This window comes from Mustela lutreola, chromosome 5 (genome assembly GCF_030435805.1).
Source record: "Mustela lutreola isolate mMusLut2 chromosome 5, mMusLut2.pri, whole genome shotgun sequence".
Taxonomy (NCBI): Eukaryota; Metazoa; Chordata; class Mammalia; order Carnivora; family Mustelidae; genus Mustela; species Mustela lutreola.
In genome coordinates, this window is record NC_081294.1 from 33,141,833 (window position 1) to 33,169,427 (window position 27,595).

Consider the following 27,595-nt stretch of genomic DNA (forward strand, 5'->3'; position numbering starts at 1 on the left):
GCTAAGTGGTCTTTGGTGAACCTGTCTTTGCAAGTACACATGGATATCAGAACACCCCACTTCCCAAGATTGCTATACAGGATAAATAAAATAAACATACTCTGAGCACCTGGAATCATGCCTAAAACTCAGAAGGGGCACCACACCCACATGTTCTTTCCCCTTAATAGCTTAACTTACTGTCACTTGTGTGTGATTTCAAGTCAAAGTCCCGAAATGTTTATTAATCTCCAGTTAATTGATTTTTCCCCATGAGCAAAACATTAAGAGGACGAGTAATACCTGCATTCTCTGATAAATTCACGGATAACTTGGTTGATTTTACTGGAAAAGAGGATTTAAATTTTGGAGGAAATATTCTGCCAAACATCCTTTTCATTTACACAAAAAATGTTCCTAAAAAAACCTTTTTTCAGCTGAAATATATGTTTTGAGAGGGCAGAAAATGGTCATTTAGGAATGTCTGTGTGCTGCATTAGATTATTTAATTCCAAAATGACAACTTAAAATTTTTTTTAAATGGATACTTTTGTTTTGCAAAAAACGTGTCTGGGGCATTATTCACACTGATTTTCCTTCCCTTGCATTATGAGCAGCTATAAATTTATCAAAATGGAACAATTTTTTTTAAAAAGGAGCCTCCAGATTGTGTTATTAAGAATAGGCAGGAAAGGGATTTGAGGAGAAGACAACTGTGATATCATGAATATAAAGTGATCAGGGAGAGAAAATCTATGGCAAATTGACTTACTGCTTTTAAAAATTTTTAACACCTTTATAAAACCCTAATTAGCTCTCAAGGTTGTATACTAGGAAGCCAAACATCTATTATTAAAATGAAGGAAATTTACTTTTGAAATATTTAGGAAGATTCCATTTCACAGTATAAAGTATAAACAAAACCTTGATAAAAATGGGAAACTCCATTACAGATAAAGCAGTTAATCATAGCCCAGATGCTGTCAAGGAAAGCATCTTTCACAATCTCATTCTAGCAGCACAAAACTAGGAAATCAGGGTCAAAACATCTCCAAAGCCTCTTTCAAATGGCAAACCAATGGAATTTTCCTTAAAAGTTGAAAATGGAATTCTAGTCCCATATCTGCCATGGCAGGGCTGAACACATTCATCGCCCTTAATGGCACTGCATTCTAATTCACTCCTTCAACAAAGATTTATTGAGCACATACTGTATCTAGAGCACAGGTAAACATGCACCGTTCCCTTCCCTGAGGTTCCACAACTGCCTTTGGTTTAGTCCAATACTGACTTCCCCTCTGAGCTCCAGATCCACATCTCTATTTGTTTACCAGAAATCTCTGGAGGGGTGCCTGGGTGGCTCAGTTGGTTAAGCATCTGCCTTCTTCTCAGATCCTGATCTCAGGGTCCTGGGATCCAGCACTGGCATCACATCAGGCTCCCTGCTCAGTGGGAAATTTGTTTTTCCCTCTGCAACCCCCCACCCTTGCTCATGGGCTCTCTCTCTCAAAAAAATAAATAACTAAAATCTTAAAAAAAAAAAATCCCTCACCAGATGTTCACATATTCGGGAATAATCAAACCGAGTGTGTCCAAACTGAACCCATTCTCTTCCTACTTCCCACTGCTCCTCCCCGTCTCTTCCCACAGTCTGAGCTTCCTGAGGAATTCTTAGGAAGCACCTCTGTTGCAGCAGTCACATCCAATTCGTCATCTCACTAGGTTGGGTCCATCTGGGTCTTTCACATCTGTCCTTCTGTCCTGTGGCTTAAAACTCTGATATTTCTGGCCTAGATCACTGTAGGAGCCCTCTAACTAGACTCTCTTCTCATCTCTTCTCCCCCTACTCTCTTCTTCTTTTCAAAATAATGGATTCTTTTCAGTAAATCTTGTCACCACAGTTTGGGAGGGGCTCTAGAAGTGGTAGGACTCAGGGAATAAATGGTGAAATGAAATATTCTGCCCTTTCATCCAACTTCTATTCTCTGTAAGTCATCTTTATGGAATTCCACATAAACGGCCCTACGGGAAGGCATAATTTAGGACAGAATGCTTTTCAAATGTGGCTCTGTAAGATATTATGAACCTCCTCCTCACAGGGCCGCTTTAGGGCGCTTCTTACCACACCTCCAATGAGGGGCAACAAACCAGCCGAATGCCAGGATGCTATCTCTATGGCTCTTGGCAAAAGGAACAGCACCCCAACCAGGCCTGATAGAGGTAATTTTGTTGTTTTGCTTTAACCAAGTTATTGAATCAAAATGATGCCCTCCTAACTCATAATGCAGAGAGTTATGTCATTCCAACATTCTAGGTTCGTATCTGGGCCAGAAAAATGACTACAGACAACTGTTGGTAAGGCTGCTCTCAGATCTGAGTCATTTCCAGTTGTGCCATTAGCCAACATTTTCTATCTAAGAAGAAAATCAAGAGAAGCACGAACATGGCTGGTGTGTTCTGAAGTCCACCTTATAAAAGAGAGCTGAAAGCTTGCAAGAACCATAGGACAAATTTCTTGGCTCACTGTCGGACTTTCACTGCAATTTGAACCCAAATGATTAAAACCCAATTTTGGCTGACTTTCTCAAAATGAAATCCAACAATTTGCGCTTGTGATTTGGGAAAGCAAAGAAGAAAGGTAGGAATGATTAATATATTCTTAACTTTATATATATCATCCATCTTAGACATCTTAATCATCCAAGTAAAAGGATGAATAAAACTTTTCTTTGGTTATACATACTGTCAAAGTTACCAAGGCCAACAGTTCAAGTCTGTATATGGGTATTTCCAGAGTACCATGCTAAGAATTCTACATTTAGAAACATTAAATTGATGAATTATCTTATTCAGTCTACTCATGGATTAAATTAATCCTATGACTACCAACATAACAGTTTTAGAGGGTAACAAAACAAAATTCTAAAAATGCTTATAAATTAAAAAAGTGACGGCAGGCATTAGTGGAAATAAAAACAGACACCGTACCTTTTCAGTAATGATGCGGTTGACACATTGCTTTCCAGTCAGTGGCAATGTACATTTCTCCATGATTTTATGTACATTTCCCTGTTTTAAAGAAGGAATATCAAAAAGAGTAGTTAGGGACCAATTCTTGTTTAGAAGGAGAATAACAAAAGGACAAACAGGAACCACCAGAGAAATGGTCTTTTAGGTACAAGCTGTTCTAAAAATGTTTGCACAGTCACACTTCTGCTTTCTTTCTGGAGACAGCTTCTGTCCCTAAAATAATTTAGGAAGAATACTAAATGAATGGCCAAAGTCATAAATGATTTAGTTGGGAAACACCTTGCCACAAATTGGACTTCTCAAGTCTCAGTCCTCATATCCCATAATGAAAAATTTCACTTCTAGTGCCCTGCTTATTTCTTCTCTTTCAGGGACTGGTCTCCTTGACAAACACGAGCCATTATTCACCAAGGAAAGGAAGCACATATAAAACATGAATGTCTAATACCCTTTTTAAAATTAATTTGGTTTGCTAGAAAAGTAAAACATATGTGAAAACAGCAGTGCCTAGCCTCCCTCCCTTACTTTTAGACTTGTTCTCAACAGGAATCCACTTTATGTTATTTTTCTCAGCATTCCCTATCTCTACACATTTTTCCCGTTACCTCTTCATTTTTAAATATTGTCTTTACCATGCTCTTTCTTTTTTTTTTTTTCTTTAAGATTTTATTTATTTATTTGACAGAGAGAGACTCTGCAAGAGAGGGAACACAAGCAGGGGGAGTGGGAGAGGGAGAAGCAGGCTTCCTACCAAGTAGGGACCCCGAAGTGGGGCTCGATCCCAGGACACTGGGATCATGACCTGAGCTGAAGGCAGAAGCTTTAACCCGCTGTGCCCCCAGGTGCCCTCTACTAACTTCTTATTACGGCACCTGAAGACTTAACTCTCTTAACAAAATCCCAGCCTCCTCCATCCTCTGCAGTTCTTCAGTAGAGCTGTGTCACAATTCGTAGTTAACTCCGTGGTTAGAATGTATATGGTTCTGCCAAAATGACCGTGTCAAACTGTTCACTGCCGGGCAAGGCAGTGTGGTCCACCACGCTTACATTCACATGCCCATATAGCTATTTGCTTTTCCTGGTGTTTGTCTGAGCCTCAGTTTGCTCATTTGTAAAATGTGTGAGCTGGCTAAAATACGTATTTTTTTCAAAGTTTCTTTTAGCTACTGTACCCTTTCTTCTCTGGTGAGCACAGCATAATGTACAAACTTAGTCCCTGTGTTATACACCTGAAACTAAGGTAACACTATGTGTCAACTATACCCGCAAAATAAAAAAAAAAGAAAGAAAAGAAAATAGTGGAAAGCAGGTTTTCCCCACTTATCTCCCATACTCCAACCCCCATCCCCACATCCCAGGTGTGGAGGTGGCCTCTGGGACATGTATGGAACACACCTGAAACAATAGCTCTGATGATCTAAGACTACAATTATGATTAAGGTCCTTTCCAAGTATCAACCAACAGGAGCTTAAATTAGTATTCCCCTTGAGGCTGAAGGCTACCCTATCATCTTCTAGATCTTCTATTAAAAAAGAAATGGCAAAATGCTTCTATTGCTTCTTTCTGGATCTGAAAATACCCCACATGATGTCATCATCTTTAGCCATCTGACTGTTTTACTACTACAATATGTACCTGCTACCTAGTTTATCTTTCTCTCAGGATTTCTGTTAGACCAAGTATATAGTCCTTAGGCAAGGACTTTCAGATAACTAAGATTAATTAAGAAGACTTTGCTCCTTCATAAACTGTCAACTAACCAATGCACCAGTAATTAAAAGGTTTTAGTGTACTTAACTCAAGTGCGTGACATAAAAAGCATTCAGTATTTTTTTAAATAAATGAATGGGTAGGAAAATGGAAGATCCACTGGGAATCCCAGATAGATTTCAAAAAGCCAAACTCTACTACTTTAATTTAACCAAAATGAGTGTGAAATACATATAAAATGGATAGACATTACACCTTTAATAACAAGTTATATACTCTGGATCTTACTGTATAAGAACATTCATAACTGTAGAAATAAAAACCTCATTTTCACTTCATTTTTAATGCTCTATTTTCCCTTCCAGTTTCAAAGAAAGTCTGCACGTGTCAGAGAAACTTAATTAAAGAGCTGAAATTAATGATGAATATTCAAGCTTGTACAGTTGTCAGGTCTCCTTACTTTTAATGTAACTCAAATAAGGCATGTCACAGTGAATTGCGGGCCTGCCTGGAAACAAAGTGAACAATCTGGGGGCCTCTGAAGAACAGCTTTTGCAGCGAGCTCTTACCTTGTTCTCATTTGAGCACGATCTGCGTCTGGTGTGAAAGAAACGACTTGGATTTTCATGACCAAACAACTCCATTTTAGGAGGAATCAGGAATTTCAACTGACAGAATTAACTGTGTGCTCCTAGTAGAGAGACCTTTCATAGACTATATGCTGTATAAACAGTATAGTGTATGGTTAAGGGTGTGGACTGGAACCAAAATACCCAGGGGTAAGTCTGGTTCTGCTCCATGCTGGCTATGCAAAGTTCCTAGGCCTATGTTTCCCCATCAGCCTTACCCCACGGGGTTATTGCAAAATGAGATGCAAAAAACCGATTCATCTCATGTTAAGTATCTGTCACTTAACAAGTGCTCAATAAATGTTAGCTACTATTGTTTATACAAAACATGTTTACATTTCTACCGTCTACCAGGAAATTCTTTAGGAGCTCTTAGTTTCCAATATGAAGTTAGACACGTAATTGTGCAGAAAATGGTCTAACCACAATTCCTAAAATCACATATGGCTGACCTAGGAAACTGCCACCTAGGGAAACTTTCCCCTCTTGGTCACTTACAGGGAGAACAATGTCGCTAAAGGACTCCATTCACATTTAGCTCCAAGGCACAACACAGATCAAGGAAAAAGAGAAAATGAGAGACAAGAAGATGAAAGAATGTCACAATTTCAATATTCAACAACAGGCTAGCTATGAAGCCCAAACAGGACTAACTCCCACTTTAGTGCTCTGCTCTAACCATGCCAGGCTGAGCCCTACAATGTGGAACTGTGGAACGGCAGCTGCATAGATTAACGATTCACAAAGGAGGAACAAGTGCTGAGTCTTTAGCATTTAAAAATAAATCCTCAAAAAGAGATGCAGGATAATGAGGTAGCAAAGAACACTGTCTTAAGGGTCCAAAGACCCATTTATGTTTTTCTCTTGCATCCGCCTTTGAACGGTCATTTGGTCTATTCAATTCTTAGTGCCGTCGTTTCCTCTACAATGGCCTCGTCTTCCTTACCCGATCACTATAGGAATCACACAAAATGTTCTAAAAATGCAGTAAACTAGGAGTAGATCCACACACAAATATTTAGGGTCAGTGGGGTTGGTGCCTCCTTATCATTCTGCTTCTTTCTATCTTTCCTCATGAAGAAATGCCAGAAAAGGCAGAGGAATGGATACAAAGTGTAGCATTAAAATGCTCTGACTAGCCTCGAGGGCTCGTGATTTCACTACACCCTTATATTTGCTAACTTCTTCATAGCCTTGACGAAGAGCTAAATCTCCTTCCTCTACCTGCTTCTCCAGTTTTATTCTTTCCCCTCTTGGTCACTTACAGGCTTCATGGAAGCCCTGGGAAGTCACCGTTTTCTTTTTAAATGATTTAGTGTCTCCAGTAGTTTCTATCTATCACTTGCTTCATGGTGATCTCTAATTCTTTAGATAATTGTGTGAAATCCTGCACCTAAATTCTTTAGCACCAAACAACTCTGGTTAAATGATAATAAATCCCCCTTGTTATCATGACGGTGAGCTTCATGTTATCACAATGAACTTAATCCCAAACAACAAGCTCTCTTTCTCACGACACAATGATTTTTGCATTTGATAGCAGCATTTTATTCACCTGAGGCAATGGAGCGTGCATGTAGTAAGGTTTTGCTTTACATAAAACACCATTTTATGCCCGTCTTTTCTGTTAGGTGCTTTTTAAATGTGGCTGCAATGTATTTCTTCTTTCAGGAAACTTCCTTGGGAAAGCCCTAATGATCAAGTACAGAAAAGGCAAATTCTAGAAGTTGGTTGCTCCTTAAGGGACCGAGTCTTAAGGCCTTCATTCATGCTACCTGAACCACACTCCACCGCAGACTCCATCACCCCACATTCAAGACCCCTAGTATTCAGGACATGGGGTGTAAATATTTTAATTCTGATTGGGGAACTCCAACAGAGCTAGAGCTGTAAAATACCACGTGACTGAGCATCTGAGGCCCACCGGAGACTGCTGTCTAGTCCCAAGATAGGTACTTGTACATTCCCAACATCTCTGAACCCACGAGGAGAAGCAAAGCTAGCAGAAGTATGTGACGGGGCTTACAAGACTTTGGGGAGATATGTAAAGGTATGATCAAAGGGAGAAGCAAAAATATCTCAAGACTGCAGTATGAAACATACAAATTTATAAGTCAAGAGAGGAGCTGAGTGAATTATGGTTACTCCCCCTCTTCTGCCTACTCAGTCCTAAAACTGCAAGGCCTGCATTAATGCACTGAAAAGAGGCACTACATAAGCTGAACTTGACAAGAGAATATTCAATACATCGTCTGCTGGCACAGTGAAACCTAGGACGGATCTCTCTCTGGGTTTTTTTCCTGAAAAGTAAAAGAAGCCTGATTGTCACTGTCCCTTGTCTTTCCTTCTCCCCACTGGTCTCAATACTTAAATTAAGGGAAAAAGCATCTATAAACACACACACACAAACACACACCTCACAGGGAATGTGGTTTTACAAAACACATGGACTGTCAAATCGCTATGAAAATTGAAAAGAAAACACAGAAAAGAAACACAAGATTGGCTAACTAAAGAAAATCAGGATACACAGGGTAAAAGGACAAGATGCTATTATTCACACCGAGTTTATACTCCTGGGTATTTTTGGCCTTTACACAGTACCTATTTGGCAGGGATTCCAATAATCCACAAAGGACTTGAGTAGAAAGACTCAGCTAGCTCTGAAGTAGAGAACCGTTGCTATTACAAATGGTTTTTATATGTGGATGTAATAACCATTTGTGGTTACAGGCGCATTCTCAAGGGGAAGGCTAACCAAACGAGATGGTACATACAGCAAGGCATTTCCCTGTAAACAGTCTTCAGGGCTTTGAGATCTTAGAATAGGAGGCCATTTTTCTTACATATAACACAAAAATCTTTATCACGACATTTTATTTTCTCTCTAAAAATTGCATCCTATGATCTCTAGCCTAAGAATGGCACAGCCCAGGCATGAACAGGAATGACTTTCTCTTTCCATTCATGAATTGCTGTTGGACATCAGAAAGCTTCTCTGTGAGCTAGTTTTCCTTTTAAGAACTGTAGATGCTCAAAGCCTCAGAATTTAGAGTTATTAGCTTAATTAAATTTTATAAGACCATTTTAAAGAGCTTTATTGGTTGTTGGACTGTGTTCTGCTTTTTTTCTTTTCCATTATAAAATTTTTCTTGGCAGGCATTTCCATCATGAATGGAGAAATAAAAAGGGAAAACCATGTAAGGATTTCTATTTTTTAAAGGTAAATATTTTTTTCCTAAACAGATCCTAGCCACAAAATAGTCTCATTAACAAATTATAAAATATTGACAAGCTTCTTTAAATGAAAAAAAAATTAAACCAGCTGAAACTGTGTTAATTATAAATTATTCCAACAAAGAAATACTTTATTTACCTTGGATACTTCTCAATGCTGCTGAAAATTAATCCAAGAATGTTTCTCAGGAAATAATAAAAAAAAAAATCTTTCACATTTGTTGGCCTTTGGTAATACACTTGGTCCAAAACAAATAGGACTAATAAACCTCATTTACTTTATATAATTCCTCTCCATATAATTCCTCTCCAACGTAAAACCACATTCAAGATTTCTATTTTGTTATCAGATATAGATTAGATGTAATCAAAACCTTATTCATAAAGACTTATCCCCAACATCCTAACAATATAATTATGATTCTTTTCATCCTTTCAGAATCCAGACCTCCTACTGTAAAATAAAATCTAAACCTCTTTTAGAAAGAGGGCTTTCATTTATGTTCTCTAAAATAGGTACCCAAGCTTTGCTTGTTTCCAATAAATGACAACCATGACTGAATTTCTCTGCTTTTGTGCTCTGAAAGTTATACCCTTAGGAAATATTTCCGGTACACAATACTGAGAACAAAGCACTTTCTTTTATATTGTTAGTGGTAATGGTACCTGCCAGACAAAAAAGGTTATTAGAAAAAAAATGGGGGCCCAAAGGCAGGATACATGGATTCTCAGCTTGTTTTTGCTCCTAATTGTGTACTTGACTTTTACAGAAGTTTTCAACCTCCATGGCACTGGGTTTGTTTTCCTTTGCAGGGGAAACAAGACCTTCCTCATAGGACCATTGTAATGATGAGATATGGAGGCAGGACTTGTGAAACGGGCTTTGAAAAAGTTAAAAGTGCTCTTACATGTTCAAAGTCTCAGTATTATTCGAAGAATTAATGGATTCAACAAGTATTTACTGAGTCTTAATGTGCATTAGACATGATACTCTTCAGCTCTTAAAATGGACAGAGCCCCTTTCTTCACCGAACTTCCATTCTGGTGGAGAAGGCGGTGAAGGTCCATTAGAAGAGGGGGGACTTCTGTTTTATGGAATAATCAGAAGAAAGCTTCTCTTTGAGTAGAAACCTGAGTGAATTGAGGGAGCAGGCCAAGCAGGTATGTGAGGTGGAGCATTCCAGGCCTCGAGAAGAACAGTTATTTTTGCAGGTAAATATCTTACCAAAGCAAGGAAAGCCTTAGGGGAAACTTAAAAAGGGAAAGTGATCATTCTGAAACCTGAAGCTTCCAGAAAAGGGCAGATTTGGATGAAACTGGTGCAGAGTGTGCTCTGGTGAGGATGCAGCCCATACACTATAATGAACACAAGCTGGACGAAGCTGAACAAAGCTCCCGGCTCTCTCACACACCCGGACAAATTTCTTTACCTGCCCACATCTCAGTCTTAAGAGGGGCGCTGAGAAGCTAATGAGATTCAGTACGTGCAACGCCAAGCACAGGGTGATGTGCCTCATAAGGACTCAAACTGTAACTACCTTCCTTCGTTTTCCTGACAGTTTTAGAGGGCAGAAGAAGGACATATCAAGAAGCCTAAAAAAAAAAAGGTAGCTAGACACCAAAAAACTGCCTAGGAAGAAAAAAATAGTGAAAATATTTTGCTTTTGTAAAAAGCTTTAAGTAGGGATTTCTAATTAAACATTTGAAGAACCATTTCTTTTTCTGTTTCAGAAATTCTGGCTGAGATGAAAGAAAAGACTTTGGAAAAAGGGAGGGGGTAGAATTTGCTAAATACAAGTCTAATGTTTTGAAAACGAATGCGCAAAAATAATCTAAAATGAGGTAGACTTCAATGCTTATGCATCAACATTGAAGTAACAACAAAAAAGAAGTCAGAGAGTTTTCTCCAAATTAGACATCATGTTCCAGAAAAGATTTGGATTTGATTTGCATGCTTGGCATCCTTTTTGCCTCTGAAATGAAGTATTCTGGATGCTTTTGCAAGACATCTCTCAGAAGTCACCTGCATTGGTTTCACTTCTATTGTTCCATATTTATGCTCTTCTGCTTCCTTTCCACTGTTTACAAAACAATTCATGATATTTTCATATTTATTACAGTTTTCACAACAAAATCATTTCATGGAACACATCACTCTGTAACAGAACTCCCTCTTGGGAAGCAAGACAGACGCGAATCTTCCAGCTCTATGCTCTCCCACGATGCTGCATCCCTAAATAAGAACAGGGCAACGGATGTCTGGGTGGCTCAGTTGGTCAAGCATCTGATCCTTGGTTTCAGCTCAGATCATGATCTCAAGATCTTGAGATCAACCCCGTGTCAGGCTCCAGTGCTTGAGATTCTCTCAGTCCCTCTGCCCTCCCTGCTCATGCTCTTTCTCTTTGTCTCCCAGAAAAAGACAAGACAAAAACAAACAAAACCAAAAACCAAAAACAAACAAAAAAACAAAACGCAGGGCAGCTGAACTAACATTTCCATTAAAATTAGCAGGTCTCAAGGTCTCAAGGTGAGAACAGGCAGATTTTGTGTTAAAACTAAGAATTATAAAAAATAAGGGAGAATGAACAAAGCATAGACAACGAAGAGAGCACCACCCAGTATGAATTTTGCAAATCATTAGAAACCCATGGATTCAGGTCAGAAAGGCAATTAAGCTCAGTTGGTTCAAAAACACTGAGTTGGGAACAAGGAGCAAAGTTATACTGACAGCTCTGTAGTTAGAAGACTGAACTTTGGAATCATGGACACTTAGTTCTAATCTCAGTTCCACTAGTTATACGACCTCATGCAAGTAACTTAACTTCTCTGAAGCTGTTTTGAAACCATAAAAAAACACCTATTTCAGATTCATGAGCTTATACATGCAAATACACACAGAGTGGTTAGTATACTGTTGATACACAGTAAGCTCAATAAATGGTAGCTCTCATTATTGTAGCATGATGAACCACCATCATCACAACTATTATCTGACCACCACCAAATGTAAGCTCCATGAGGTCCATGACTTTTGTGTGGTTTGTCTTCCCAAATAATAGAAGTATTAACACATAATCAATACTCAATAAATATTTAATGATTTACCAAAATAAAAGTATCTTACTTTTCAGAGTAAGGACACTTGCTATCATCAAGTCCACCATTTTCACCCTTCCCAAAATGGCACTTCAGTGTCTTGGTAAGAGTCCGTATTATCCACTTGAAAATAACTGTTGTTGAAAAGCCATATTTTGTTGTGTTTTTTTCATTTTGCATGCAGAGAGCAACCACTATAATCATCTTTAAACCTGAATCGTAACATCTGCCCTGATACCTTTTCACTGAGTTTGAAGACATTATAGCTTTTACTCTTACTGTGTATGCAAATAACTAAGGAATACCCCACTGTTTCTTCTGCTCAAAGTTAAAGAACCATTTAGCTGAATGAGAATAAATAACTGTTTATTTGCAACCTTTCTCTCTAAAATATAAATGCTATTAATTTAGAAGAGCCTGAGAAAACAACAAAAACCATGGATGCATGACCGGACATACAGGATTTTGGCATACTGGGAACTTCCAAACGCAGCACACATTACCTTTGCAGAATGCTCCATGGTAACCACCACTTTGGTCTTCGCACTGGACACTAGATCCATAGCCCCTCCCATTCCTTTCACCATCTTCCCCTGCAAAACAGAAATGGAAAAGAGGATGTAATTATTTTTCACTTCTTTTGATATGTGGCAGAACAAAATTAACTGGCAAGAATAAGTCACTGGAATAATGAGTGAGAATAACTCACTGACCTTTGTTGCTTAGTACTAGAACCTTTAGAATATTAATATTCTGTTATTCTATTATTCTATAATTGAAGGATAAGTTCAGGACGAATGCTTTGATGTCATTTTTATTACATGTGGCTAACGTTACTTTGTTGATGATATACTAGCAGTAAGACAATCAGTAGATAAGAAAAATCTTAAGGGGTGCCCTTAAGCATCTGCCTTCAGCTTGGGTCATGATCCCAGAGTCATGGGATCGAGTCCCGCATTGGGCTCCCTGCTCAGCAGGAAGCCTGCTTCCCTTGCCCATTCCCCCTGCTTGCGTTCCCTCTCTTGCTGTGTCTCTGTCAAATAATAAATAAAATCTTAAAAAAAAAAATCTTAAAGAAAAATCTTAAGAACCATTTCAGAATTCTGGCACTTTATTACTACAATGATAGGAGACTGAAATTCACACACCCCTGACATCCACTTTCTTCTTTTTAAACACAAAATCGGCACCACTGAGTCTTCAATTGCAAACACTTTCTAAAGCACTCTCTTGGATTTCCTACAGATTAAAATGTCATTAGGTAGTAGGCTAAGGCACTTACGGTGTTTTGCCAGTAATCATTAATATGAAAAGGTAGGTCTGTCTTTCCACAACTGAGCATTTATCTTGCTCTTAGAAAAATAAGCCAAAGAAAACAAAAAGTATATTGCTGGTAAGCAAAAACAGAAAACAGAAGCCGAGTTCAGGGCCTTTCACCATCACCATTCTGTTTTTGTTCACTTGTCCATCTCCTCATTCATTAAACATTTAGCAGCCACATTCTATGGGCCACTCTGAATAATTCCCACTGTCTGTTCTGTCTCCTGGTTCCAGAGTCTTGCAAGAAGCAGGTATTGCCAAAGACGATGAAATAAATTCTTACTCAAGTATATTGAAGGGAAATATCTTCTAACATTGAAACCTTCTTAAAATTTTATTTATTTTTTTAATCCAAGTCCTCTTGATGATTTGACAGTAAACTCTCAGCTCCTTCTCTATACTTCCATAGTGACAAGTAGATGAGGCAATGCACTCACACCTGGCTTTCAAACAGAGAAGTCTCAAGTTCTCAGATTGCAGAAACATTGTAGAAGCCAATGCCAACACCGCACAAACATGAATTAGGTGTGCATTATATAAAGGAAAGGAGCAAGTGGTCAAGATGTCTTCATGGTCCATCTCCGCTAAATGAGATGGGCAGTGGCTGGAAGTGGCTGTGGAGTGGCATGGCGGTAGGAGAGGAGCAGGGAGCAGGGCAGACACGGAAGGTACAAAGGAATTCTGTCTTCAGAAACGGATGTTTCAGTGAAGCAGAATATCTCTGTAATTTTATGCTTCCATGAGCCATGCCTTCATTCTTAGCTGCGATTTTAATAAGCTAGGCATACTATTTTCATAATATTTCTGTAGAGAAATATATATTCTCTACCTTATGGGATGAAATGTAAGTAATTCAGAGATGGAAGCAATCAATGTCTATCATAAACTCCAGTACTAAGGAAGTTTGAGATTTTAGAGCATCAAAGGACATTAAAGCAAGTCCATTATAGAAATGAATTAACCTGTTGTGGTAAGAACATTCATCCAGTCTCAGCTTTCACAGTGTCCTTGGGAAGACTCTAAAGGGATAAGTGCTAGCAGAATGATGAAGCCAAAGAAAAGCAGAAACTAAACTAGAATTTTAGACTTCTTGAATTAAAAAAAATTAAAAAATCTTTGAATTAGGCAAATTTTTTTCACCTGTGGCACAACAATGATAGGTAAAAGCTTATGCCAACCTTTAACAAGAAGCTTGTCCAACTCAGATGAATCTGATTTATACATTTTAAATCATTGTCAATTGTTTAAGAAATATTTATAGAACATGTATTGAGTACAAAACACTGTACTGGCAGGAATATAAAAAGCTACAGAATATGGTAGAAGAAATGTCACTTTGTTTCTGCTAAAAAGAACATTCTTGCCCATATACACGAGCTCAGGAGCAGAATACCGGAGATCTGGCCCATGAACCCCCTGAACACTGGCAAATTCTCTGAACTATCTCTGAATCTGTTATCTATAAACCAAGAGTAAGAATATCTGCTCTCTCTGAAAGCTGTAATGAGGAGTATGAGATAATATATGGAAAACTGCAGAATAAATAAAATTAATAAATGTACTGACATATATCACCATCCAGTGTATTTGGTTTACTGAGTGTCTAGTATGAGCTTGTCCCTGTACTGGGTGCTAGAGTTAGAGATGACCACAGCAGGCCTCTTTGGTTCATAAACTCCATCACTGGGGGGGAGGAAAAGCATCCATGAGTAATTAAGGAGATCTGGACCAATCTTCCTCCCTCAAAGACTTATTTATTTGAGTGAGAAAGAAAGAGTAAGAGTGAGAAAGGGGGCAGAAGGAGGGGGAGAATCAGATTCCCTGCTGAGTGGGGAGCCTGACTCGGAGCTCAATCTCCATGACCTGAGCCAAAAATCAGAGGAGTGTGAGGTTTAATCCACTCAGCTACCCAGGCACCCCAAATTTCCTCCCTTTATAAAAGCCTTGCCACAACTCCCTCATCCCCAAGAGTCTAGTGCTGAGTGCCTCCCCCCCTTCTACACTGGCACATTTGCTAATTAGTCTGTGATTGTAACACAGTGAATTTCAACTTTTTTTTTTTTTTTTTTTTTTCATCATTTCAGTGCTTGGATGAGTGAGGAGTGAAAGGATTAAACGGACGTAGGCATGTTTAAGTCCTAGCTGGGCAGTGAGGCCGCCAGGGGTCACTATGCCTGGGGAAGCAGGAGGGGGAAGAGGCAGCTGGGGAGGGGTGGGGAATGGATCTCCCAGAGGAGCTGCTTCCCCAGAGCAGGGTGCCAGATGGCCCAGAGAACAGCAGCATCACCTAAGAGAAAGTATTTCCAGCAGGTTAACAGGAACACCTTCAAATACTTGGTTTTCCTGTTTTTTAAAGTAAGTTCATTGTACTGGAGCAAGAAAATAACCTCTTCCCTTCCACTTCAGTTCCCAGGGGATTTCTGAAACAGAATCAGTTACTAAAGGAAAACAGTTCATTCTATCTACCCCAGCAGAAAGAAACAGGGTTAGATGAGACTCAACTCTCCAATGGTGAGAAATTGATCACTGTCCTTCAACCCACCTTAGCTGCCACGCTTTTGGGGCTCAACAACTTGCATTTCCCAGTCTGCACTGCAGCTAGGGGTGACCCTGTGTGTGAGCTCTTGACAATGGAGCGAGGAAGGCGATACCTGTGATTTCCAGGTCCCTTATGCTCTTTTGCCTTCTGCAATCTGGACACTGACATCCAAGGTGACCTTGGAGGATGATTGAGCTTCCTCCATCCTTCGGGGTTTTTCTGGGTCTTTAAATTACTGTGTGCAATAGAGCCCACTTACTCAGAAACACCCTGCACTGTGATATGAGTGAAATGCAAATGCAAATGCAAATGCTAAGCCACTGAAATTGGGAGTCCTATTCCTTACAGCAGCTAGTGTGACTAATATGATGTGACGTCCAAGTGAGTTCTATGGAAGGGACAGAACTGGATGTAGAATCACAACTATTATAGCTGCGCAAGAGAGGAAGGAGCAAGCCTCTCGGAGGGACACCATATCTACTGCTCCCTCACAGAGGGGACTATGCCAGATACCAAAATTTACCTCTCTATCCACATGTCCAACACAATGCTTGCCAGTTTACAGAGAGGAGAAACAGACCTCACAGCCATCTCTATCTCCCTCCCCCAAATCCAACAACCTATTTGACATACAAAACAAGACACTGATAAGACAGAGAAGTTATGAAGCTAAAAATATACCTTTACATAAATCACAAGAGTGAAAGTAATTCTCAGAGAAAAATAGGCCTGTGACACAGAAGAGATTCTGGGCATGATTGAAGCACTGGGCCAGGGTGACACAAAGTGTGCCTTTCTTTAAAATCTCATTAGCAAACATACATTTCTTGAATGGTGCAACTTTAGCTCTGAAATGTATTTTGGCTAGCATAATGGAGAGATGATTGCTGGATACTCATTTCATGGCCAACTCATCTTTTTGCCATTAAAGACGGACGCCAGTATCAAGTATGCAAAAAACACAGCAATAAGATGAACTCGGAATGTTGTATGCTCTATTATGACACACTTACAAATGTTTCTAAAGAGATACTGACTGAAGCATTATCCTCAACTCATGAATATTTTTTATTTAAGGTCAATTATAAACTAGATAGCAAAATAGGAATTAAGAATAAATAGGGACGCCTGGGTGGCTCAGTTGGTTGAGCAGCTGCCTTCGGCTCAGGTCATGATATGATCCCAGCATCCTGGGATCGAGTCCCACATCGGGCTCCTTGCTTGGCAGGGAGCCTGGTTCTCCCTCTGTCTCTGCCTGCCATTCTGTCTGCCAGTGCTCGCTCTCGCTCCCACTCTCTCTCTGACAAATAAATAAAATCTTTAAAAAAAAAAAAAGAATAAATAAAAAATACTAACTGAAGCATTATCCTCAACTCATGAATATTTTTTATTCAAGGTCAATTATAAACTAGATAGCAAAATAGGAATTAAGAATAAAAGATGAATATGGTTATCTACTTTTTTCTAGAAAGTAGATTTAAACTGAAGTCAATATTTTAAATATATTTTACTTATTACTTTGATTCTATTTCCTAATAGAATTTGAAAGAAAGTAGAAGAAATAATGTTAATAACATGACATTAAAAAAAAACCTCAATGTACCCAAGTACAAATATTAAATTTCATTCCCAAAGACAGTAATTCAAGTTCAAAACATCACCTTTGGTGATGTTTTAAGGTTTTTACAGAAAGGCAAAATGAATATATTTGAATAGTTCTGTGAAATCCTGTTTAAAATACAATATCAAAAATACTAAAAATGATTCTTGCTATCACCTTTATTATTCATATATAGGTAAAAATGGCTTATTTGCAGATTTGTTACTTATATTCTAGTCTTAAGTGAGAAACAATGTATAATATAAACTATTTTTTCTGGTCATAGAATTTTTATTAACATATAATGTATTGTTTGCCCCATGGGTACAGGTCTGTGAATCATCAGGCTTACACACTTCACAGCACTCACCATATCACATAATGTCCCAATGTCCATAACCCCACCACCCTCTTCTTATCCCCCTCCTCCCAGAAACCCTCAGTTTGTTTTGTGAGATTGAAAGTCTCTTATGGTTTGTCTCCCTCCCGATCCCATCTTGTTTCATTTTTTCCTTCCCTACTCCTCAAACCCTCCATTTTGCCTCTCAAATCCCTCATATCAGGGAGATCATATGATAATTGTCTTTCTCTGATTGACTTGTTTCGCTCAGCATAATACCCTCTAGTTCCATCCACGTCATTGCAAATGGCAAGATTTCATTTCTTTTGATGGCTGCATAGTATTCCATTATATATAATGGAATACTATCTAGATAGATATCTATCTACTAGATATCTAGATATCTAGATATCTACTATATCTAGTATATATAGTATATATACTATATATACATATATAATATATGTATATCTAGATATGCTATATATAGTATATATACTATATATACATATATAATATATGTATATCTAGATATGCTAGATATATCTATCTAGATATATATAGTATATATACATATATAATATGTATAATAATATGTATATATATATAATATATATGTATATCTAGATCTCTAGATATATATATATCACATCTTCTTTATCCATTCATCTGTTGATGGACATCTAGGTTCTTTCCATAGTTTGGCTATTGTGGACATTGCTGCTATAAACATTCGGGTACACATGCCCCTTTGGGATCACTACATTTGTATCTTTAGGGTAAATACCCAGTAGTGCGATTGCTAGGTCGTAGGGTAGCTCTGTTTTCAACTTTTTGAGGAACCTCCATGCTGTTTTCCAGAGTGGCTGCACCCGCTTGCATTCCCACCAACAGTGTAGGAGGGTTCCCCTTTCTCCATATCCTTGCCAGCATCTGTCATTTCCTGACTTGTTAAAAATTTGTGGCCTTTTTTTTTTTTTAAAGATTTTATCTTTAAGTAATCTCTACACCCAGCATGGAACTTGAACCCACAACCCTGTGATCAAGAGTCACATACTCTACTGACCAGGCCAGCCAGGTATCCCTACAGAAACAATTTTTAAAGCATTTTAAATTAATGTTATGTGACTTACTGGAAAATGTTAACTGACTGGAATAAAAAGGGAAAGATAGCTGTGGAGTGATTTAATAACAAAACTAGGTTTTGTGGCTCAATACTAAACATCGGCAAGTTCAGCACCCACCTCAATCCAAATATAAGCCTCTTTATTTCTATTTCACTTCCCCATTATGAAATATTCTGTGAAAGAAAGGGCCTCTACACACTCTCCTAGCTAAAGACTAGGAGTGAGGAAGATAAGAAATATAATATCAATATTTGTTTAAATGTAAAAGAGAGGTTAGAATTCCGTTTTAGAGAAAATAAAAGATTTATAATTTGCCTTAGTTTTGCCAAGTTATAACAAAGTTAAGTAGTAATATTTCTCTTTGCTGCATTGTACTTTGTATTCAAAACCAAGAAAAATGTGATTTTCCTTTCAAAGATTAACTGTATTTCCCAGTTACAGGTGGACTGATCATGTAAACCAGCTAATATAGGGCTAGAAATATAATTGCAGTCTTTATTACCAGGTAAGTTACTAAAATCGTTTGTAACAAATCTCAGTTATCAATCATAATATGGGCTTTAAAAAAAGGAAAGCATGTAAAAAACCAGCACTTCGACAAACTCAAAACTTCATTTAATAAACTTTCTCATTCCTGTTCTCTGGGGGACTTTGTTACATCAACTATCCCCCTGGCTCCAGTTTCTCTAACCTCCCCACTCTGTAGCTCCTTCCTGCTGATTCCTCGTGCGCTAAAATCTCCTTTCTGCCTTGACCATGCTTTCGAAGTGAGAACTACTCTCTCAGGTCTCTAACATTTAACTACCTGATTCAGTAGACATCTCGTGGGTTTACTTTACTATATTCCTGCACCTTCCTACTACATTTTATGCTTTTTTTTTTTTTTTTAACCAACTCCTTGAGATACTCCCCTGCTCTTCCTATTTCAAGGCTTTCCAGCAGCTCCTTCCCAGCATCCCTTTTCCCACGCCAGCTTTGTGTGTTGGCCAACTTAAAAGTTCTGTCCTTGACCTTCTGCTCTTGCCTCTACTTTTTCTCTGACAAAGTGACTTCATCTGCTCTCCTGACATAAACTGTTCCTGTCTCCAATGACACCCAAAGCCACATTTCCAGCTCAGATCCTTCCTCCAAGTCTCAAACTTCAATAACCAAAAGTTTCCCAGTCTTCAGGTAGCACAATCTATAAGCTAATTCCCATAATCTTTTCCCCTTATTCCTGGGCACATTTAGTCATTTTCCAGCCTTCCTGAGGTTAGGATTGGTCATGTGAATAAAGTCTGGCCAACAGAGAGTGGGTGAGCGAGACATATAATAAATCCAGGGCTGGACCACAAAGCCTTCCCAGCACTATGGTTCCATATTCTTCCCCTTTCTTCCCACTACACGTTGAAAATGGTGGAGCCATGGATAGAAGGAATCTGAATCCCCAAATCAGTGCACAGAGAGCTCCCTGCCAATCAGGGATACTCCTTTGGGTTCTGTGTGAGAAACCAAAACTTCTTTATGTTAATTTTGACATATCTCTGCTAAGTATATTCCAAATTAAATAAAGTGTCTTTTACCAAGTCAAATATCATCTACTTACTAACTCCCTATCTCAGCTGGTGGCCAACCATCCACATCAAGGTGCAAATCAGAGACTTCCTTACTCTTAACTCTCCTTCATGATCTATGTGCAATCAGCCATTCAATCACAAAGAAATCCAATTTTTCTAATATTTCTTGACTTTTTGCCACCAAAGATCCTTGTGATTTCTCCTAAGTGCTGTAACAACATCCCTAATAGTCAACCTACATCCAGCCTTTTCTCTCTCAAACCTTTCCGACAGCCATACAAATAATCTCTCTAAAAATGAATATTTTATGTTATTCCTCTACTTAAAACCTTTCAGTAGTCCCCTAGTGTGCCAGGGCAGAGTCTAAACACCTCAGTTGGAATACGAAGCCTGGGACAACCTTGCCTCAACCCTCCCAAAGCAGATCCCATTTCTGTGTCGGGAATAGTGAGCTGCTGGTGCATAGCATATGGCTTCACGCTATGCCCTAAGCACCCATCCTCATTCTAGTAGGTGTACTCCAGCTCACTCATTGTGTACCACATTTTGACTACTTCTTCCAGGAAGTTTCACAGGCCTCTGCCCCACCCCATCAACAAGACTTGATTAGGGACCTCTCTTGGATGTTCCCACAGCAGCCTGGCTTATCCCTATTGCAGAATCTGCCAAATGACCTGCATGAACATCAGGACTGATGTTCCACTGGCAGGTAGTGGTCAGGCCATACAGGCAGTTATAACTGAAATTCTTCTTTATGAGAGACACTGCAACTCCTGCCTTCCCAACTCCACCACCATCTAGCTACTGAAAATACAACAGTGGGCCTCCAAGACCCTACCACCCTCTGTTCTGACTGATCACATTTATTTGGATTAAATCGGTGCCTACACACTACAGAAATCAATTAACTTCACACAGAAAAAGTGAGTTGTTTCTAGCAATTAACTACCCTGATTCTCTCATTTTGTAAAAGTATAAATACCACTCAATAGTGTCTACAGAGTTCACTTATGAAACCTCATCATTCCAAGTAAAGAAAAAAACTGCAACGCACATAAAATTGATTGTGAATCATTAACTCCACCTTTGTACAGGAGATCAGTAAGCATTTATTAGGTGAATAGTTTAGACGTATGAAACTTTCACATTTTCTTTTCCTAAGTTATAATCAATGGGTGACTAGGTCTCTTTTGGTTATAAATGAGGCACTTTGGATAGGTTAACTTCTTTGTACAAGATCAGAGAGACTCACATTCTGTTCTATTTTACTGAATTAATAAAATGGACAGGACAAAAACTTCGTTATTCTTAGCTCTGTTTCAAAGCTATAACTTCAGTTTAGAGTCAATTCATAATTCTGCCAAGATGAAAACAGACATCAAAGAACCTGGCCAAGGGACTTCACCTTGTTTTATCAAACCTCCTACAGAAGATATCAATGGAAAGAGCTTGAGCAAGTGCTCCAGGATACATATAAGGGGATTTGTTTTTATTTAAAATGATTAAGGATTATTACATATGAATAAGTAATATTTAATTGAATTTATTAAATATAACTAAGTACTGGAGTTTCTGGTCTTGTAAATTATCCAGAAACAGAATAAGCATATATACTTAAAATGCAAGGGTAAGTTATCTTCTACATTAACAACCTCTTCCTTCCCTTGGATCACACACAGAAATGTATTAGAATCGCAGGAAATTGCCACGTATGACCATGTGTGACCTACAAACACAGGAATTCCATATGGTCCGTTCAAACTCATGTTCTAACAATGGGAAAATAGATTCCATTTACTATCACACAGAATTTATCAAAGGCTGATATTATATTTAGGAGTTCCCTAGATAATCACAACGTGTCATGTAAAAATACAAATTAAAAGGTAACAATCATTTTTATTTGTCTGCGTGTATAAATGATAAAATATATCAATTTCTTCAAAAACTCATTCACATAGAATACAAAATTATTACTACTTCTTTTTGGAACTAGAAAATAGTTGTTTTCAGAAATTTTATTTTCTGATTCTTAAAATGGGACGTGGGTTGGTTGGGATGGAGGGAGAGGTCTGAGAACAAGAACCACGGGCTGGAACACAGTTGCTCCATCACCTTCTCCCTCTGTCTGCAAGCTGTAAGGCACACAGTACCAGAGTTACTGCAATTATGCCGCCATCTTTGACAGCTGGACAGAATCCCCAGAGAGAGACACAGGGACCAAAGGAACATTATTAAGGAATACATGGAAATCATTACCAGCATTTTTAATCCACAGTAGAAAAGATTTTAAAAATAATGTAAGGGATCATTTAAAAGTTAAAAACAAGACAAAAAAATGTCACTTCCAAGAATCTGTGAGAGTATGCTATGTATATTAAGTGTGGGTGCCCTATTAAGCAAGTGTTAGAGGGTTAGATGCAAGGACATGAGACTGCTTTGACTCCACACTTAATAAGTACTCTGTTTGTTCTCAAGATGTCCTCCAGAGTCACCTGATGACCCAGTTTAATGACTACCCCATACCTCCTGGGAGTTGACAGCTATAAACATTCATGTCAAACTGATAACCCTTTAGTCATTACTGAAGAGTATTTTTTCCCTCCTGTGCCAAGTTCTGATCTGTAACATGTTGACCTGATGACTCTAACATATGAAGAAAACTCCCACCTCTGGTAGGAAAGCATTCCCTATTCTTCAGGACTAGGAAAACCATGGGCAACATCATTCCACAGAGATTCAGATCCTGGGGCCAGTATGTGGTCTGACCCCAAGAGGGAGAAGCATACCACCTTTCTGAGAATAACCCACCCTGAGAACAACAGGAAGAGCTAGAGAGCCATGTCACTGTGTGTGTGTTGAGGGAGTGGGGAGCCCTAACATCACAGGGACCAGAAATCAAAAGCACAATTTTTCCTTTGAGAACTCTGGAACTGAAAGTGCATAAGAGCCAAAATGGCTCCTCCTAAAACTGGGGAGAATAAGGTGGAAACCAAGAACTTTTTCAAACACTAAAGGAGGTTGAAAAAATTACTTCAGGGAATTTTCCATGAATTTAATATTTTTGGAAGATCTATAACAAGGGATATTAAGGGAGCATAAATTAATCCCTACCTTCTTATCTTTTCAAAAGCCAGCTCTTGGGTGACCAAAAAGGGAGAGAGAGAGAAAGAAAGGAGAGAGAGATGATGCTGGGAAAAAAATGAAAAGTGAAGTGTCTTTAAAGATTTATTTATTTAGGGGTGCCTGGGTGGCTCAGTGGGTTAAGCCTCTGCCTTCAGCTCAGGTCATGATCTTAGGGTCCTGGGATTGAGCCCTGCATCTGGATCTCTGCCCAGTGGGGAGCCAGCTGCCCCCCCAACCCCACCTACCTCTCTGCCTACTTGTGATCTCTGTCAAGTAAATAAATAAAAAATCTAAAAAAACAAACAAACTTGATTATTTCAGATACATGTTATATGGAGCCTAAGTTGAAGGGTATTTTAAATGGGCAAAGGACTTGGATATTTCTCCAAAGACATACAAATGGTTAACAGTTGAATGAAAGGATGTTCCATATCACTAATCTCAAAAAAAAAAAAAAAAAAAAAAAAGTTGCAACTTAAAACCACAATGAAGTATCACCTCATACCTATTATCCAAACAAACAAATAAACCCAAAAGGTAAGTGCTGACAAGGATGTGAGGAAATTAGAACCCTTGTACACTGTTGGTGGGAATGTAAAATGGTACAGCTGCTCACAAAAAATAGTATAGCAGTTTTCCTCAAAATTAAAAATAAACCAACCATGTGATACAGCAATCCCACTCTTGGGTATACAGCCAGAAAAACTGAAATCAGGATATCAAAGAGATGGCCTGCACTCCCATGTTCACTGAAGCATTACTCAAAATAGCCAAGATATAAAACAGCCTAAATGTCCACGGACAAATGAATGGATAGAGACAAGGTGGTGTATACATACAATAGAATATTATTCAGCCTTTAAAAAGAAGAAATCCTGCCATATGCTACAACATGGGTAAACCTAGAAGACATTATACTAAATAAAATAAGCCAGTCACAGAAGAAATACTGCATGATTCCATTTACACAAAGTATCTAAATAATCAAACTTACAGTAGCAGAGAGTAGAATCATGGCTGCCAGGGGTTAGGGGAGAGCAGGAAATGCAGAGCTATTCAATGAGTATAACGTTTCAGTTATACAAGATGAATAAATTCTAGAGATCTGCTGTACAACACTGTGCCTACAGCTATAATACTGTATTGTGCACGTAAAATTATACTGCTTTGTGCACCTGAAAATTGAAGATCTCATGTTAAGTCTTCTTATTTATAATTGAAAAAAAAGAGACCAACACCCTACCCCCACCCCCAAAACAGTAATATAGCAATGTGTGTCTCTTACTTTTGACAAATGTACTGTGCTAATAAAAGACTGTAATAATGAGGGAAATTGGGTGAGAGAATATGAAAAATCTAGTTATTCCAAAATATAGTTTATGTTTTTAAAAATCTCAGTATGTGGCATGTTCCTGTCGTTTTTGTTTTTTCACCAAAATCAAAACAAAATGAAGATTAGTTCTCCAATTTCCCTCTGTGAGGGCCTCTCCTAATAACTCTTCCAGCTTATTGCTAAAAACCTCTGTAAATTCTAACTCCCTAAAAAACAAGTAGATTTATGACTGTTAAAATGAATCCGTGCTTTCTTTTTGGTTTCAATGTTCTCCTGTCATAAGTAAACTTTATGTCTTTGCAGGACCCAAGCATCTACCAATGCAGAGTACACTAACAAAACTACAAGTTAGTAGCTGGATAAAGAATAAGATAGTTCTGAAACACATATGTGGGTTTTTGTTGTTGTTACTGTTTTTATTTTATTTTTTCTTCTTACCTTTTGACCCTCCTCACCTACTTCTCATAGCCCTATCACCCACCTCTGGCGACCACCAAACTGTTCTCTGCATCTATGAGTTTGCTTTTTGTTTTCTTTTTCTATTCCACATATAAGAAAGATCATATAGTATCTGTCTTTTTCTGACATTTCATTCAGCTTAATACTTTCAGGGTCCACCCAAGTTATCACAAACAGCAAAATTTCTTATTATACGGCTGAATATTCCATTATAGATATACCACTATTTCTTTATCCATTCATTCATCAATGGACACTTAGGCTGTTTCTGTATCTTGGCCATTGTAAACCAAGCTGCAATGAACATGGGGGTGCATATATGTCTTTGAGTTAGTGTTCTTATTTTCTTCAGATAAATATCCAAAAAGAGATTTGTTCATTCCTATGGTAGTTCCATTTTTAATTTTTTGATGAACCTCCTTAACTGTCTTCCACAGTGGCTGCACCAGTTTGCATTCCCACCAACGGTGCACAAGGACTCCCTTTGTTGCAAATCTCACCAACACTTGTTACTTCTTGTCCTTTTGACAAGCCATACTAACAAGGATGAGGCAATATCTCACTGTGGTTTTGATTTGCATTTCCCTGATGATTACTAATGTTGAGCATCTTTTCACCTGTGTGTTGGCCATCTGGATGTCTTCTTTGGAAAAATATCTATTCAGAACTTCTGTCCATTTTTAATTTAAAAAAAATTTTTTTTTTTAGATTTTATTTATTTACTTGAGAGAGAAAGACAGAGATGGCAATAGAGAGCACAAGCTTAGAGGCCAGGGAGAAGGAGAAGCAGGCTCCCCACTGAGCAGAGAGCCCGACACAGAGCTTGATCCTGGACCCTGGGATTATGAAATGAGCCAAAGGCAGACACTTAAGCATCTGAACAACCCAGGTACCCCTCTTCTGCTCATTTTTAATCTTTTTTCTTTTTGCTATTGAGTTATAGAGGTTCTTTATATATTTTGGATATTAACCCCTTATGGAATATATAATTTGAAAGTATTTTTTCTGATTTGGTAGACCGCCTTTTCATTTTGATAGATCCCCTTGCTGTGTTTTATTTTTCCCAACAAACTCTACTATCCAAGTTACTGTTATTTTGATTAGCTTGCCCTAATGATAGCTTAGATTTCTGAGAAAGTATTTTAAAAAAAATATGGTAATGAGAACTTTTATATAAAACCATGTTCCGCAGTCAGATTATTACAAGTTTGTAAAAACTAAAAATATAGACTGCATCTTTGTTCTATGACAAATAAAATACCATTTTTAAAAAGATTTTATTTATTTGTTTGATAGAGATCACAAGTAGGCAGAGAGGCAGGCAGAAAGAGGGAGAAACAAGCTCCCTGCTGAGCAGAGAGCACAATGTGGGGCTCGATCCCAGGACCCTGAGATCATGACCTGGGCCGAAGGCAAAGGCTTAACCCTCTGAGCCACCCAGGCACCCTCAAAATCCCATTTTTATTTTCTGCTTTTGCTACTTCATTTTTCTTGTTATGGTTTACTTGTTCCATACTGAGAAGCTTTTAATAAACACAATTCTATGAACATAATTTCTCATTACCTAAATAGTACTTGCAGAAAGTAGATATAATTCAAGCTTTCTTTTACAAAAAGATAAAAATCGACAAGAAAAATTTAAGTACATTACTTGAAGTTAAAGAACAAGTCAGAAAAAGAATTGGATAAAGTCCTTCCCTAGTTTCAAGAAAGAGGTAATTGAATCCCCACAGAAGATGCTTCCTATTTTAAATTTATTGAATTTATTGTTGAATAAATTCAATAAATTTGAATTGTTGAATTTATTGCACTATTTTTCTTTCTTACTGTTCCTAATCTGTTGGGTGATGTTAATAGATTTAGTTAAGAATCACAAAGAAAGCCTAGAGATGCCCTATGTAGCTTCAGTTTAAACAACTTCTAAAAAAAACAGTCAGATCCTTTAGGACAACTCATCAATCGTAAATTCCCTATCCAATACTGTTAACGTTAAACGTTGTAACTCTAATCTAGAAATATGCAAAACACATAATGAATGGCTAAAAAAACATGTCAAGTCTCATGTTCCTAAATTAAAGTGTATGAGTCTCTATCAAAGGACTCTGTGCCAGGCCTTCATGCAAAACTTATTTACTTTTTATGCACAATTGTAAGAAAATTAATAATGTTTTCAAGCCAAAACAATTTTTTTTAGAAATTGGTACTTATATAGCTTAATTTGGATGATCTGAAAAATATGATATATATGGAATATCTTATTCTTAATAGTTCTGTTTAAATAAAGTATTATTATAAATATTCTAATGATCTAATTGAGTTAACAAGTGAAAAAATGAGCAATGCTGAATTTACTGGTACTATAAAGTTCAAAAATGCTATCTTTTGGGGGCGCCTGGGTGGCTCAGTGGGTTAAGCCTCTGCCTTCGGCTCAGATCATGATCCCAGGGTCCTGGGATCAAGCCCCACATCAGGCTCCCTGCTCAGCAGGGAGCCTGCTTCCTCCTCTCTCTCTC

At 38.1% G+C, this 27,595-nt stretch overlaps 1 protein-coding gene across 2 annotated transcripts in view; it reads right to left on the reverse strand.

Moving 5' to 3' along the window:
• OXCT1 (3-oxoacid CoA-transferase 1) overlaps positions 1 to 27,595 on the reverse strand; it is a 128,602-nt gene that overhangs the window by 8,170 nt on the left and 92,837 nt on the right. For both annotated transcript variants that reach the window (XM_059173888.1, XM_059173887.1), the window contains 2 exons: positions 12,186 to 12,275; positions 2,968 to 3,048 (listed from right to left, as the gene is read on the reverse strand). In XM_059173888.1, the coding sequence (XP_059029871.1) occupies positions 2,968 to 3,048; positions 12,186 to 12,275 (171 nt within the window). The remainder of the gene's footprint in view (positions 1 to 2,967; positions 3,049 to 12,185; positions 12,276 to 27,595) is intronic.